Genomic DNA, 17,082 nt, shown 5'->3' with positions numbered 1-17,082 from the left:
TTGGCTGGGTCGGGCATTTAAAGTGTCCATGCTGGGAACAGAGAGAGAAAACATATATATAACATTTTTCTGTATGTGTGGGATGGACACTAGGTTTAAGACAGTCACTGCATGTATTTCTGGTTTTTTTATATAAAACATTTAGACATACCAGATTAACAAACAGCAGTAACAAACAATGACCTTGACCTCAAAAATATAAATATATGTCAAGGATATACCATACAAAATCAATCAAAGATTGTGATTTTTTCCCTTGAACTGTTAAATATGGTCATTTCTATTATATCACAGTAAATTCGTCATGACAAACTGGTTCTAAACAGTTTAATCAATGGCAAAAATTGCCGCTTATAAAAACAGATCCAAATACCGACAAACCCCCATAATAACAAGGCCAATTAAAATTAAAAACTTTAAATCCTTTTAGATTTTTGTTTTTGTTGTTGCCTGTTGTTCTTAGTTTAATCAGACGAAAACCAATGGAGCTCATTTTTGCACGAAACTATAGAAAATATATATAACGCTATCGCGGAACTTCGCGCGTTTATTCTCGGAAATTACACGATGTTAAATGTTGTTTTGCGTTTACTCTTGAAAGTTCCGTTTAATTAAGTTTCAAGTATATTCGCGTAATTACGCGTTGGTTGCAAAAGCTTCGCGTTACTTCGCGACTCCTTGAAACTTATTTTTTACTTGCGAAAATCAGCTCAATATATATTAACCGGTATACATATATAATTCAAAACTTTTTTTGGATGATGATAGAAAATGGCCGATTAAAAGTTTTATTTTTGATGAACTTTTTAGAGATTAATTAATATTGTTTTAGCAAGTATCGAGAACAACATACTGCACGAACTAGCGACAAACTTACAAAAAAATTTATCTTTATGTGTGCGGGACAATGATGTTGGCTGTTCATACTATGTAATGTACAGATCGACAAATACTAAAATTTAATTATTTCTGATAATTAAAAATACGCGAAGAGAAATAAACCGGCTAGCGTTAAATCTCATTTAGTATTTTAAACGAGTTATGATAATTACAGAAAAAATGCATGACCTGCAGACGCGCGCAGTTTCTTATTTTTTCAGCAATGCCCGCTGCCTTCATATCCCGTATGAACAAGCAAAGAAAGCGCTTGAATTGTCGAATTGTTGAAATAAGGAAAACAGCAAGTAAGGCCAATGATATTAGCAGTCTATTAACTAAGCCATCTTTCGGGTTGTAATTAAGATGCATGTTTTCTCCAAAAAGAATTCTTACAATGACTGAAATAAATTGCATCGGTATCTAAATAACTTATATATTATATATTTTGTTGTACCTTGTTGTGATCGGCTGTCCAATTAAGTTCATTTGTCACTACTATGAATTCGTGGGGGAAGGCTACCCAAGAATACCACGGTAATTGAGCCACTATTCATTCATAATTCTAAAGAATATTTTAAAAAAACATACAATATATTAAGTATTTGCATTAGAACATACCTAAATTGATTTTACATGCAATCATTAAATTACTAAATCGGTTAAAAGCTACATAAATTATCACAAAAAATGATTATCAATTTTGTTGTAAATATTCTACAGCTGAATCAATTTATTTTAGTCTTCATTGACAAATGAAAAGGCATACTTCCACTTTCATCTGCAAGCATGAATAAAAATCAAATGTTTTGAAAATACCCGCAAGGGTAATTTAATGATCTATATGCTACTGTAAAACATCCAATGGGAAACTATTTAATTTTCGGAAGATTTTTTTCATACATTCGCATCAGCAGCCAATACAACTTTCATTTTTTTCGAGTCCTGTGAAAAAAGAAAACGAACCGAACAATGAAACTTGTTCAGTTAACGTTATATTAACACGATAATGGGTTAAATTATGAAACACTATGAAATATGTTAGAATGGATTATGCAGTAATCAATAAATTGTATTATTTGTCTCAATGAGACTCATTTGCTACACAATTATATTTTCGATAAAGTAAGTCTTATAGGTTTAATATAATAATCAACAGATTCCTATAATATTTATAGGAAACAGCTGAAGTACGACTTAATATTATGCAAAAGGTGAAGGTCACTGCATTCATTTTCGATTCGCGCCAAGTTCGATAGAGTAAGCGGTAAGTTGGTTTTGTGAATATATTAAAGAAATGCGATTGATCACTTATTCGTTTGATTTTGTGTATTGCATTATGTAAAATATCACCAACTTCTTCTTTGTTTTCTGTGTGATTTAACAACAAAGACTTTCTTTCTTCTTTGTGGCTTACAGTTGCAAAGAAAAGCTGTTAACAACAGCTGGGTTATAGTTGGTTTAAGAACTCCATTCGATAGTTCCTTGTATAAAGAAGTGCTTAAAAATGTAGCAAGAAATTCTGCTATCTTCGTTAGATTTGTAGAGGACAGCTTTGTTATTTCAGGGAATATTTCCTTGATCTTAATATTTCGAAGTTTTTTTCAAACATCTTTGAAGACTCTAATTATCAAAAGCAGTAGAATTTACGATTATATCCGTCGTATGTTATTTAGCACAGATATCCCATATTTTAATTAGGCTGCAAGGTTTTTCCTTTATATGTGTATTCAGATTATATGCTGATTTACTTGTTAATTCTGTAAATAACTGATACATTCATGTTTTCAGGGTAAGAGCTAAAAACTAAAGACACATATACCGGTAGATGTTGATATGACAGATTATGAGGTGGCTAGGGAGAATAGTCAGGTAAATGTGTAAACAATACTAAACAGGAATATGACGTGTGCTTTGTATAATATTTGCTTGAAAAAAAGAGAATTTTGACAGTACATGTACCGATATAGTAAATAAAAAAATATTGTTTACTGATTAATCTTAATCAAATATATCATTGATTTTTTTAGCAAAATTTTTAAACCAATACACTCAGGGTTTCCAGATACAAACAAACTGACTGAATGGTTGAACGTTTAATTTGGTTAGAATGGTTTTGTTTAAGTCCAAGTTATTTTCATTTATTAAATATTACTCTGTTATAATGTTGTTAGATACTCAAGATGTCTGAAGAAACCAACACACCTCAGCGGTCAATTTTAGACTTCTTCAAAACGCCTCCAAAAAATCTGACAACAAAACCAAAAGACCTGCTGGGCTTCTTCTGTAAAAAAGAAAACAATGCTCAGACCTTGGGAATATCTTGCAATGGAAAGGTACATATTTCTTTTGTTTATCTCGTAGAAAAGCTACTACTGTATATACTATAATATTTGTGATACATAAAGGACTTAAACTAAACTTTTTCAGGATACCAGCACTAAAGAAAATGTATCAAAGAAAACCTCAATCAAAAATGAAGGAAAAACTCTGAAGAAAAGAAAGAGGACAATATCAAAGGACCAGGAGTCAGACGAAGATGATGGAGAGAATAAGAAAACTGCTCCAAGGAAGAACTTGCTGAAAAGAAAGAAAGGCGAAACCACTGGAACAAAAGTTAGTCAGGAAAAGGTTGAGGGAAACAAAGCATGTGAAACAAAAAAGAAAGCAGACCTTCATTGTGAAGAAGTAGAAGAAAATGTCTCAGAGACTTCAAATAAGGAGAAAGGGATTAAAGAGGATAGATTCAGCAAAGCCACACTTAAGATCAATGGTGAGGAAATTCCAGATAGTTGTGTGCCAGATCAGGTGAATAAAGTAGAGAATACGTCGGCTACAGGCTTGTCTACTCCTCCTAAAGGGTCCACAGAGAGAGGGGAGGAAGGTGAGGGACAGAAGATGACACAGGGCACACCAAAGAACCTTGAATGGAATAAAAGGATAGACATTGAAAAATGTAGGACACCTAAAGAGAAGACCCTAGACAAAAGTACAAAAAAGAAAAATAAGCTGAAAAAGAAGAAGAAGGAACCCGATGCTGGGAAAACTGTGAGTAAGTCCTTGAATTTATCAGACATTTGTACAAACATGGCAGATGTTTCTATCCTCAGTGATGGTGGAATGAACACCAGTCACATACTGAATGGTGATGTAGACATAGGCATTGATCTTATTAATAAGGAAATTGATAAAAAGGAAGAAACTAATGTAACAGAAGTTAGCTACCAAGATTTTCTCAGCAAGGCAGCTCATATTGAAGACGACAAGGAGGATGATTTGGATGAAACAGATGGCAATTGGAATAAGCAGGGGCAGAAAACCAGTCATTGTATGAAGGAGGACCAGCAAAGGAGTGAGTTTACTGATAACAGCAAGGAAGGACCAGGGACAAAGACGAGAGGTCGACATAGAAAATCCAATCAGTCTTCTGCTGCTGCTGATCAAAAGGAGGCAGTGAGTGGGAATCATGTAGTGAACGACAAACCAGAGGAGATGGAGAATGTGAAGGAAGTCAGCTATCTGGATTATCTGAACACAATCAATTCACCAGAGACGGGGACGATTGCACACAAAGACTCGCAGGGTGGGGATTCTCAGTCACGCACAGTGGAGGTGGTGTCCACACCAGGTGTGGAAGATGGGACTGATATTCCAATGCCCAAACATTACCCCTCCATCACAAACTTCTTCTCAAAAGTTGGCAGTGATAAAAAATGGCAGCCTGCTCCTCCCAAGACAAGAAATAATGTTTCATATATCAAAGCTATCATTCACGAACCTATTGAACCCCCAAGTGAGAGAAGAGGAAAGGAGAAAATGGAAACAAAACAAGTGGCTAAAAAGGCAAACAGGTCGCTGAAGAAACACCATAGTGAGGAGATCATTGAAGTTCTCAGTTCAGAGATTATTGTATTGGATGATAGTCCAGTTGATGTCAAAGGTCAGAATGGCAAAAAAACTAAAAGAGAAAAACAATCAGAGGAACTGAAACCAAAATCAGAGACCAAAGTACTAACAGAAGAGGAGAAAGAAGAAGAGGAGAAGAAAAACTTGTTCCTTCATGGTATTAACACACAAGACACGTCTGTCAAGCAGAAGACATCCCAGGCCACTCTCAGCTTCTCTAAGGGGGGCCTGCAGATGAGTAAGGCTGTGAAGGAACCTGTAGAGAAGTCCTCAGAAAAATCAACTGCAGAAAGTACCGGCACTCCAGAACCAGAGAGGAGAAAAAGGGGCCGTCCAAAGGGATCATTTAAAACTGGAATCAAGGAGACGACCCCGGAGAGCCCCAGTCTGTCCAGTCCCAACTCAAGTCAGGTGTTTGAGGATGGAATAGCAACAAACAAGGTGGAGAAATCCACCCCGAGTCTTGCGGAGAGAAGAAAGTCCCTCAGACAGAAGTATAAAGTCAAACTTCTACAGAACCAGGAGCCCGAATCCCCCATTAGGATGAAATTCATCAGGTACCCTATCAAGGTTTTATGATATTTAACAGCGAAAATATGTCGATAAATATATGAACTTAAACAAACAACTGTTAAATTCTTTTTAAGTAATTAAAACATTTTCATCCCAAGGTGCTTAAAGAGCAGCAGTGGAAGCAGTCAGGATGAGTCTCTGACCCCCAAGTCAAAGGAGAAGGCCAAGGTACAGGGTCCTTGTTCTTAACCTTATTAGGTTTGTTTATTGGAGGGGCTTTTTAAGATGATTTTACCATTTTCATCAATTACAGAGACAGAGTAAGGCTCAGCAGTTGTTAGAGAAAGCCAAGAGGATTCAGGAGACCAAGAAAAAGAGTCAGGGCAAAACACATCAAAAATCAGCTGACCAAAAAACCAAAGGGTCTCGGAGAAAACCAATCAAGGGCAGAGAAACAGCTGACAATGAGGTGATAGAGGTCAAATCTGACTCGGAGACTGGGGATTCCAGGGGTCGCAGGCGCAGCTCCAGGTAAAACAAAGATCTGCAAATCTATGTTGGAGACAAAATGGAAAAATTCTTTTTATTTTTTAGCATGTTATAACATGCCAGTTTCTTGTGCCTTTTGTATATCAACAACATTTGTTATACTTTCATGTTAAATACTGAAATCTGATTGGTTAAGATGCAGTTAATAATATTTACTATTACCCTCAGCGTTAGCAACGCACTTGGCAACGGGTAACATTAAAAAATGTTACATGCGCAAAAATTATGCGCGTACGGTTCGCTGTTGAATTCACGTTATTCCTATATAAAAGCAGTAAAATTTTCTTAAAAATTTTAAAAAAGACATTCAGTATAACAAAATAAATAGTGCCTGTTTGGGAGGATAACAGTTGAAATTGACACCCCGAGAAAACCATTGTCAACCGACGCGAAGCGGAGGTTGACAATGGTTTTCTCGGGGTGTCAATTTCAACTGTTACCCTCCCAAACAGGCACTATTTATATATTATTACGTTCATGGATGTTTTGAGTATTGTTGTAAAACATATTTATGAGGTTGAAGGTTGTAAAAAGATCAAAAAGGTTAATTAATGGCTACACATAACAATGAGTTTTAATTGATAGGTAATCTCTAAAGCACATGTGCAACTTTACAAAAGAAGTAGAAGTTTGAAGGGCTTTGAAATAAACTGTTTTTTAGTATGTTTTAAATACATGTAGTTCATTACTTGTCAACTGTAGGTTGTCAGACAGACAGAAGAGTATGAAGGAACTAGAGGTTGTGGAGTTGGACGATGAAGACACCAATGATTCCTGTTACACCCCCACCAAACCCAACAGGAGGGCTGGGAGTCAGAAACAGGGGGCTGCCAAAAAACCAGGTCAGTTATCTCTGTCACTGACCAGTGTCCGGCACAGAGTGCCTGTAGAACTTTGTCTTCATTACAGTTTTGTTTGTTGATTACAGTTTGTTTTCTTTACAAAGATTACTGCAGTTCTTTTATTGAAACGAGTGCGATACATTGACTCTATATATCCTTCTTTGTAACAGAAGTGAAGAACATCGCACCAATATTTTTGAAAAAGAAATCCAATGTTGTCAACAGTCCAGTCAAGAGGGAGTTGGATCCAGAGGCGGAGAAATTAAAGCGGGCATTCTTGATGAGTGGAATTCCGGCGGAGTTAAAGCAGTCTGCCACCGTCGCGGCATCAACTGCGGTAGCTCTGTATCCACCATTCCCCCGGGACAACCATGTTCAACAGAGATCCTGCTCCAAGATGTGGAGTGTGGAGAACGTCATTCTTAAAACAGTGGCTGGAGTGGAGTTCTGTTCAAAGATCACACAGATGTGGAGTCTTAATCTGAAAGCAGGACAGCCATTGATGAACTGTCAGAAAAAAAGTCCAGTAAGCTTCAGTCTGATGGCAAATCTTGTCTATAAATAGGAATAGATCATACAAAACAACAATGAAGATTAATTATGATGTACTTATGATAATTTTCACTTTTTACTTAAACATTGCATTGCTATTTCTTAAATACTGATAGATTAAGAATTGTCTTTGACATAGAAACATTATTTAATCTTGAGCTGTTTCTGATTTACAGATACCATTACAGAGTGAGAAATTCAAGGAGAATGTAGTCAGCTGTTTACTGAAAGAGATAAGCCAGGCCTGTCCCTCATTCCCCACCCAGAAGATGTACACCATTCTGAAGGAGAAACAGGATGAGGAGGTCATTGAAGAAACAGGTGCTTGTTTAACCTATAAATCTGAGATAGATCTAATTTATGATTAAAAGTATGCTAAGATAGATTGATCAGATATAGTTAGACCCCTGTGACTCAATTTTATTAAGTATGAGGGTGTCGTAGTAAATTATTCTTAATGATTCACAGAAGGGAAATCAAAGGGAAAAGAAATGAAAGGGAAAACAGAGAAAGAAAAACCCCGGCGAAGCTTGAGGAGAAGGAAGGAAATGATTGAGATTATAGATGTGGGAGGGAGCCCGGAATCCAAAGTCGACCCGGACAAGAAAGAGGACAAACTGGAAAATGGTGCGAGACTGATGATTATTGTATAACATCTTGTAATCTTACATGGATGACTTAATGATGAATGTTTTTATACATCCCTACAGAAGTCCAATTACTGGACCAATCAGTGTGTGTCTGCCTGAACTTCTGAATTTGAATGACCTCTGTTTCTGTGTTTACTGTTTTGTCAATGTCATCTTCTGTTCCAGTGCTGCCTGCTCTATCCTTTGTATTTTTCTCCAATTTTGTTTTATTTATCATTGTCGTTTACTGTATTGTTCTCTCTTCAAGTGCTGCCTGCTCTGTCCTGGCCGGAGAAGTACCAGCCCCTCCACTCGTCCGAGATCATCGGGAACTCGGCGGTCATCAAGCGGCTGAGGGCATGGCTGCTCGAGTGGAAGCAGTGTCTGGATAAGGAGGCCAAGCGAGCCAAGCTGATGATGATGAAGGAGAAGAAGAAGTCCCACAAAGAGGAAGGTAAATGTTCAAACAGATTATTCAGTAGCTGGGTTTTCTGCAGATGAAAATTTGGTTTTAAATTAGATACATTTTATGTGTCCGACTTCTTAATTGATAAAGAATAATATTTAACACTATTTTTATGCAATGCTGCAAATCCAACCAGTTAAACAGTATAAGGGTGTATTTCAAAAAGTCTACTCTTTATTTGTGTACATGTGTAATCATTGCTTATTTACAATGAGTTTGTACCGACTCCAGATTACATGTCTTTGTTTCCAGAGCTAGAGGAGGAGTGGTGGGCGGACGATGCCAGTGACTTTGACCTAGATAGCGACTCGGAGGGGGAAGGGGACAGGCTCTGTAACACCGCCATGCTGACCGGGCCCCTCGGGGTCGGGAAAACTGCCTCTGTTTATGCTCTGGCCCAAGAACTGGGATTTAAAGTAATAAATCAACTTCTCTATTTAGAAAGATCTAATTTTCTGTCAAATGAAACTTGCAGTTCTAGAGAATGTTGTCTGTGAAAGTAAAGGTCTCTAATGTTTTTTTGTATTTTTTTTTATTCATTTTTTATTTCTTTTTTTTTTGGGGGGGGGGTATTTTGTAAAGGAATAATTAGGGCCCCGCAAGGATTTGCGGGTGCCCTATAGTAATCACTCTGTCCGTCCGTCCTTCTGTCCGTCCGTCTGTCACTCTTCCGTCCACAAATTTCCTGTTTTTTTCTAATAACTTTTTTTATGGTTGCCCAATCAAGTTCAAATTTGGTATGGTAGTTCAGTAGGCAGAAATACATATTTTGATGCTAAGTTTGCTTCTCTATGTCTTCTGGTTTGGAGCTGGGGTGGTGGGGTAGATTCCTAACTATGCATAAGAAGAATGGGCAAAGAGAGATAACTGCTGAGAATGTTACCATTGTATACATGGAAGGCTGTGCAATATTTGTCCTTTGGGATTAATTAACCTTCCACAGGAAGAAAATCCTAAGCTTTATCTTTATCTGTCACAATGAGATTAATTACTGCACTGCCTGTGTCTGCAAATGAACTTTGTTTTGAAGTTAAGGTCAATTTTGAATGATGTGTAGTATTGTGTACATTCTTTGAAATATGGATTTGAAATATAATATTCATATTTTTTTGGTTAAAATACCGTACACAATGATTTATGATAATTTTATTGAATAGAGGCAAAGCCTAGGTATCATTGCATTGGTATCAATTCTTTGTTTTTTTAACAAATTTTATTTCATCCCATGTTAACCCACTTTATCCCGTGGATATGACTCATTTGATATTTTTTTGATATCCCACAGTTGTGACTTTACAATGGGATTTGCCTAGGCATAATGAAGTAAAAATAATGTAGAGTTTTATAAACAGTGTAAACATTGATTGCGATGTATAAAATATGGGATAAATAGAATCTCATGATTTGTAGTATAATATGATTTTTATCCAACTTGTGTGTTTTATCCCCTCACTAAGGCTCAAGAAAAAAACACTTTAATTGTTGGATGAAAATCATATCCAACTACAAATCACGAGATCCTATATATTCCAGTTCTTTACATCTTCTGCCGGGCATTTATTTTTCATCATTGTTAATATAAAGAGGATGGAATTCAAAGTTTTTTTCACTTCTCTATATTAATTGTCATAGCGGGGCCCTTCCTGACTGGTCAGTTTTCTAGTTTTGTTGAAAAATGAATATTTTTCATGAGTTAAAATTTTTGGTCTATCAAATTTAATTTTTGAATTTTGAATTGAGATATTGACCTACCACATTAATTATTTTTGTTGTGGTTTTGTAGGTGTTTGAGGTGAATGCGTCATCCAGTCGGAATGGAAAGAGAATCCTGGCTCAGCTTCAAGAGGCCACTCAGTCCCAGCAGGTGTCCAAGCACCACTTCAGTGGAGCCGGCACGCCCAAAAAACACAAAAACAGTACGTACCAAAAAATGCACTTCATTTATGTGTAATCATGGAAAATTAATACTCAAAATCTTGTTAATTTGTCACTTTGCTATTTCGTGATTTCACTATGTACATATAAAGAAACCATTATTTTTATTAGACCAAACTGATAAATCTTGTTTCTTAAATTTGTATTTTACTTTCATCTTCACCAGATACTAATGCAGATGTTCCTTCCAAACCAAAACCGACATTCTTCACCAATTTGTTCAAGAAGGCAGGGAATCAGCCATCTGCCACTTCACACAGTACTGAGGTAAAAGAGAAAGTGGGCAGGAAGAAGAGGAAGCTGGAGGAAGACACTGAATACAAGGCGGAAAAAGAGCCAAAGAAGAGGAAGAAGGTGGATGATGGAGCGAAGACGGATCCTCCTCTAGAGAAGAAGAAGAGTCTGAACCTCTCCTGTACCTCGCTCATCTTGTTTGATGAGGTAACTTAATTATTTATCTTGTTTGAAGAGGTTAGTTGATTTATTTATCTTGTTTGATGAGGTAACTTGATTTATTTATCTTGTTTGATGAGGTAACTTGATTTATTCATCTTGTTTGATGAGGTAACATCTTGTTTGATGAGGTAACTTGATTTATTCCTCTTGTTTGATGAGGTAACTTGATTTATTCCTCTTGTTTGATGAGGTAACTTGATTTATTCCTCTGATGAGGTAACTTGATTTATTCCTCTTGTTTGATGAGGTAACTTGATTTATTCCTCTTGTTTGATGAGATAACTTGATTTTATTCATCTTGTTTGATGAGGTAACTTGATTTATTCATTTTGTTTGATGAGGTAACTTGATTTATTCATCTTGTTTGTTGAAGTTGTAACTTATTAATTAGATTCAATTCTGTTTGATGAGGTAACTTTATTTATTAGAATTTATCAATGATTTATTAACTAGCTGTTTACTTGTTTGTTTTGTGTTTGCCATGTGAAAAGCTCTCTCTCTCTCTCTCTCTCTCTCTCTCTCTCTCTCTCTCTCTCTCTCTCTCTCTCTCTCTGATTAGTATGTCCAATACTCAGCCTGCTAAACTCCATTTAAAGTGTGTTATCTCCCTTAAAAGTTGTCTTCATACTGTGTCTATACTGAAGAAAATTGGGGAAAAAAATTGCAAAATCATCAAGGTTGTTTACAAATTGAAAAAAAAATTACCATTCAAATTTTATCATGTCAGTGAAATGTAAGCAAATTGGAGATTGGTGTCAGATAATAAGACAGCAGATTGGAGGGTCAAACCCATGACATAAGTCATTCAAACAAACATAAAAATTTCTATTTTTTGTTTTACCACTGAGCCATATTTTTGTTCATAAGATGTCTAAAAATTTGCTCATAAGATGTCAAAAAAACCCCCAGTAAATACACCATTATATACTGTCTATTACAGATGTACATAGAACTTAATTTATGAATTTATAAACAAACCTTGCTCAGCAGCTCAAAACACTGATAAACACATTTTCATAACCCTTTTTTAACTTCACGAAAATTCCAAATGATTGTCTCTATATTTTTATAATCAAAGACAAATATCTCTGACAAATGTACATTGTGGAAAAAAAGTTTTGTAAAATTGCAGTTTGGAGAGATTTATTTTTTGTTTAAAGGTTATTTGTTCACCTAGTGTGTGAAGCGTTGACAAGACTTCATATATATTTTATAATCTAACACATACATTTGTGTGTGACATGTTTGAGATGTTTGTTTACGTGTTGCAGGTTGACATAGTGTTTGAAGCGTTTGACAAAGGTTTCTGGGCAGCGGTCAAGAACTTCATGGATTCCACGAAGATACCCATCATTCTGACCAGCAACGACAGCTCTCTACCACAAAAGTTTGATGGACGGTTTGAACAATACAAGTTCCGAGTCCCTCCCATGGTAAGAAATCAAGAAGTTTTCCTGTTTTATGCAGCTAGCTACATGTACTTTATATATGTTTGAGAAATCATTGAAGCAAATAAATATTTATAAATCTACAAATACTGAAATTTATTTTAGTGTAATTAGGCCCATTTCCTTTTGTCAGGAGTGATCAGTATATGTACATATTTTTTACCCTATTAACTCTTTTCCCCTTAGAGGTTTCTATCCTTTAACCCTTAATGACGCGTTTTGACGACCCTGGCCATATCCTTAATGACGACTTTTGACGCACCCTATATACAGCTCTTAATTAGACCCCTCAACACCTGTTGTTTATTATAAACATTGACCGGTATACACCTGGCCATGTATACGGATGTTTTGCTAAGACCTGTAATAAGTCTATTCAAAAACACACACCAGCTGTTTTCAGTTAATCTGAAAACAGTCTAAGGGTAGCCCAGGGTAGAGTGTTAAGGATATGGCCTATGCGTCAAAAGGTGGCATTAAGGGGTAAAGAGTTAAAGATAGGACTTGCAACTAAAGATTCTACAAATGTTTTGTTTATAAACTGTTTAAATGATCACAGCTAAGAACATCAGATGATTTAATTTTATTCAGATGAAAAGCATAAATTTCACAGAACTATGACATTATATAAATAGTGCCTGTTTGGGAGGGAAACAGTTGAAATTGACACCCCCGAGAAAACCATTGTCAACCAACGCGAAGCAGAGTTTAACAATGGTTTTCGAGGGATGTCAATTTCAAATGTTGCCCCCCAAATTAGGTACTATTTATTTTATTATGCTGTATGTCTTAATTTTAATAAAAACTTTACTGCAGATGTGAATTCTACAGCAAACCATACACACTGTCACATAATTTATGCGCATGTAACAATTTGCTTTATTATACCTTCATGTTAAATACTGAAATCTGATTGGTTTAGATGCAGTTTATAATCTGTTCTATTACCCTCAGCGTTAGCAACACACTTGGCAACGGGTAACACAACAAATTATTATATGCACGTAAATTATGTGCATACGGTTTGCAGTAGAATTCACGTCATTCTTATATAAAAGCAGAAAAGTTTTCTTTAAAATTAAGACATTCATTTGCAGTAAAATAGAATAAATAGTGCCAATTTGGAAGAATAACAGTTGAAATTGAAACCCCTCGAAACTCTGCTGCACCTCAGTTAACAGTGGTTTTCGAGGGGTGTCATTTTCAACTGTTACCCTCCTGAACAGGCACTTTTTATATAGTGTTACCCATTGCCAAGTGTATTGCTAAGGGTAATACAACAGATTTTAAACTGTGTCTTAGACAATAAGATTTCAGTATTTAACATGAAGGTATAATAATTGATTTGTATGTTCTTTGAATTTCAGATTCCAACCTCCTGTTATTTACGGCTGGTTGCCCTAACAGAGAACATAAGAATGGACTGGGATGAAATCGTCAATCTTGTTTCTATTTTTAACTCGGACATCAGACGAGTTCTTCTGACACTGCAGCTCTGGGTGAACTCTGGTGGAGGTCAAAAGGTCAGGAGGTCAATCAAGGAGAGGGAGACCCCTCAGGAAATGGTAACAAACCTTGCCGTGATTGATGAAAACTCGTGCTCCCAGGACATGTTGGCCGTGTCAAAGAAAGCAACCAGGACGGGTGTTGGTACGATCAATGATGACGATGACGACGACTTTGTGTCAATCAAACCTATCGCCTGTAAACGAAAACAGCTGATCAGTGACGACGAGAGCTCCAACCTGGCACCCCCTACCGGAGAGAAAGTTCTGATGGAAGCCCAGAAATGTCCCCCTGTGAACATTTCCTGTCTGGAAAGCATGCTAGGCCTGCCCATCAAGAATGAAAATGGCATTCTTGGCTTCCTTAACAAAACTCTACAGGTATGTGTGAGCAGGTATTCTATTTATTGAGATTGACAATCTTCCAATGTCCTGATTGCTTGGCTGTATTGATTGTATTGACACATGTTACATATACGGTGTATTTGTATTTTTAATGTGTTTGTATTTTCTAACAGGATGGTGGTAGCAGAGAGGAAGAACTGGCTATTCTGGCTTGTCAACAATACCTGAAGCTGAAGGTTGATCTTCTTTATGGACATCATCTAGACATGCTTCCTTTAAACAAAGTCACTGTAGAAAATCTAGGACCAAAAAAGGAAGTCCCGTCTCCCGTTAAAACCAAAAGGAGGCGCATCAAAATGACGTCCGATTTGTACGACAGTGAGGGATCGGACAGCGAGTCCACAGATGTCGCCCAGACCAGTGCCATTGTGGAGGAAACTCCCAAACACAAACAAAGAGAGGAGAATTCACCTGAGCTGGTTGGGGCTCTGAGTGGGTTTGCTGACTTCTATGACAGTATCTCATTCACAGACACAATGAGGTCACTGGAAGAGAGGATTGTGGGAGATCGGAACAGTGTAAACGGGATGACGGAGGATCCGCTGATTCACGAGCACTCAGAACTGTGGATGCAGGACCATCTGAGTGAGGTGTGTGCAAGCGTCCAGTGGGCGAGTCTGAGTACACTCAATCACAGGCTGAGACAGGTCACTCGAGGGCTGGTCCAGGATGAACGGTTTACAATCCCTGTCCTCAAGGGAAGGACCTCAACATTAACTCAGGGAATAGCCTGTCCAGATACTAGGTTGGTTGTCCTTTTATTGCTGTTTAGTGTTTGAAGTTTTTTTTCCATCATTCGTAATTGTAATGGTACAAGCATTATGTACCAGTATTTTTTATCAGTGAATTTATGTTTAAAGTACATTGCTGTGGATTTTAGTTCTTGATGTCAAGGATTGCTTTATAACCAAGAATGAGAATGAATGAATTATTTTTTATTTAAGCATGTTATCTGATGTCTAAATACGTTGCTTAGTAGAATGCCAGATTGTTCAACAATTTGATACATGTAAATGTAGTATGAAACAACCAGTGTACAAATAAAACTTGGACTGTTTGCAGGTCTCAGAGTACGATCGACAAGGCGTACAGCAATGTGATGTCTAGTTTACCTCTATCGGTCCCAAGAGCAGCGGCCATGTGTGATTATCTCCCCTACCTCAGATCCATCACTCGAGACGAACAGATCCGACAGGCCGCCAAACTCAAGAGAAGGTCAGAGTTATGTTTCTTTAGTGACCCAAGGTCGGGGTTATGTTTCTTCAGTGACCCAAGGTCAGGGTTATGTTTCTTTAGCAACCTAAGGTCAGGGTTATGTTTCTTTAGCAACCCAAGGTCAGGGTTATGTTTTCTTTAGTGACCCAAGGTCAGGATCTTTAGTGACCCAAGGTCAGGGTTATGTTTTCTTTAGTGACCCAAGGTCAGGGTTATGTTTTCTGTAGTGACCCAAGGTCAGTGGTATGTAATGTGTTAAGCATCTTTGAAAGTAGAGACACTCTCATCATTGGCAAGGAGCATTAAATCTCTAGTCATTCAAAATCAGATAATCTGTACATGTGCTTTATTTGTAAGAATCGAGTTCAATCTTTCATGAAAATTTTTCTCTAAAAGAATTTGCAAGTTGTGGTCTCCAAATTCATGAGATTTGAGAACTGCTAAGCAGTGAGTTACGTGTGTGTGTGTGTGTGTGTGTGTGTGTGTGTGTCTCTCTCTCTCTCTCTCTTTATATATATGATCATTTTTAATCATTCACTGTTCTTTTCTTTGTTGACAGATTCCACCACTACTTTGATCAGATCGGACTTTCTCTTAAAGACCAGACGCTGGAAATTTTAAACTTGTCTCTCTCCTGAATTCTGGACAGGGAGACAACAAATCTGACTTTCTTAGATAAATCAGCATAAATTATTTTATTATAAGCCATCAGATGGCATAGTTTTTGTAATTAGATCGAAGTATGTGTATAAATGTGCAATGCTGTGAAAATTCTTTATATTACCTCGATTTTGTTGATGATTAAGCATTATGAAATTACAAATGTACATAACAATTTTTACTTTTTATACATGTATCCAATATGTGAACAATAATGATTCTTATATAAATTAGAAAAACAAATTGAAGTGTTTGTGGTCTATTGTACAGTTGCCCTGAACCTGAGCCATGAAGACCGTGTTTGTGTATTGTTCACCCTCTACAAGACTTTTGACAGACAGTTGTCAAAATTTTCAAGGAATAAATGTAATGCCTTCCGTATTCATTCCTTGAAATATTTACTGCTATGTTCATTGTATGTGTTCTTCATAATGTAATATTTACATTTACCATGTACGATTCCCTCTATTTCTTAAGGAAAATTATAGTCAATATTGAAACAGCCAAAATGAAATCTACATGCCCTGTTTATCGATTGGTTGAAACCTACAGCGACGAAGAAATATCACGGACCGCACGAAATAATTATGATGATGTCGGCCTCAAATTTCCCGCATGAATCGCCAAAGACAGCATTTTATTGTTTAAATCAATGAGTATGAAAATTAACTAATTTGCACTGACTCCTACTCGTACCGGTATACAACTTAATAGAAAATGTTGTACAAAGTTTGCAACTGTAACGTCATGCAGATTGATAGAGCCTCGAGTCATTGTTAATCGTAAAATGTTAAATATATTCATATAGAATAGTTCTCTCAGCCACTAAAGCAGAAATATTAATGATAATTCCAAACACTTCTGACAAGTTCCACATGTATTTTTATTGTGGTTAAATTTAGAGCAATAAAAACGACATCACTGCATGTACTAATTTGTTCCTCTTTGATTGGTTGAAACCATTAATATGTTCAGTTTAGCCTCAGTGTGTCATGAAACATTCAGTTCGATAAGAACTAGTGCATTCTTTTGTTGATTGGAATTACTATTTAGATCTTCAGCTATAAATAATGGTTTGGGTCCTTTATATTGATGTTCCCTACCAGATCTTCATCGCCAATGTAC

The 17,082-nt window shown here is 36.6% G+C and overlaps 1 protein-coding gene across 1 annotated transcript; it reads left to right on the top strand.

The window, feature by feature from the left end:
• The first annotated feature begins 2,020 nt into the window (after positions 1–2,020).
• LOC105341223 (ATPase family AAA domain-containing protein 5) lies at positions 2,021–16,199 on the top strand. The gene is made up of 19 exons (XM_034459172.2): positions 2,021–2,143; positions 2,668–2,748; positions 3,051–3,212; positions 3,307–5,339; positions 5,454–5,523; positions 5,609–5,826; positions 6,547–6,686; positions 6,857–7,212; positions 7,415–7,559; positions 7,707–7,865; positions 8,136–8,321; positions 8,586–8,749; positions 10,117–10,249; positions 10,435–10,709; positions 11,996–12,157; positions 13,540–14,058; positions 14,196–14,827; positions 15,145–15,297; positions 15,857–16,199. The coding sequence occupies exons 2-19, from the start codon at positions 2,713–2,715 to the stop codon at positions 15,933–15,935; spliced, it is 5,622 nt and encodes a 1,873-aa protein (XP_034315063.2). The 5' UTR covers positions 2,021–2,143; positions 2,668–2,712; the 3' UTR covers positions 15,936–16,199.
• The last annotated feature ends 883 nt before the right edge of the window (positions 16,200–17,082 follow it).

The sequence above is a fragment of the Magallana gigas genome, chromosome 7, assembly GCF_963853765.1.
Source record: "Magallana gigas chromosome 7, xbMagGiga1.1, whole genome shotgun sequence".
Lineage (NCBI taxonomy): Eukaryota > Metazoa > Mollusca > Bivalvia > Ostreida > Ostreidae > Magallana > Magallana gigas.
The sequence above is the reverse complement of the archived record's forward strand: the minus strand, read 5'-3'. Positions and strand labels throughout refer to the sequence as shown.

Coding starts and splice junctions, on each gene's coding strand:
- LOC105341223 (XM_034459172.2), top strand. CDS start 2,713: ATGACAGATTATGAGGTGGCTAGGGAGAATAGTCAG. Junction 7,213..7,414: donor ACTGTCAGAAAAAAAGTCCA/GTAAGCTTCAGT, acceptor TCTGATTTACAG/ATACCATTACAGAGTGAGAA. Junction 14,828..15,144: donor ATAGCCTGTCCAGATACTAG/GTTGGTTGTCCT, acceptor GACTGTTTGCAG/GTCTCAGAGTACGATCGACA.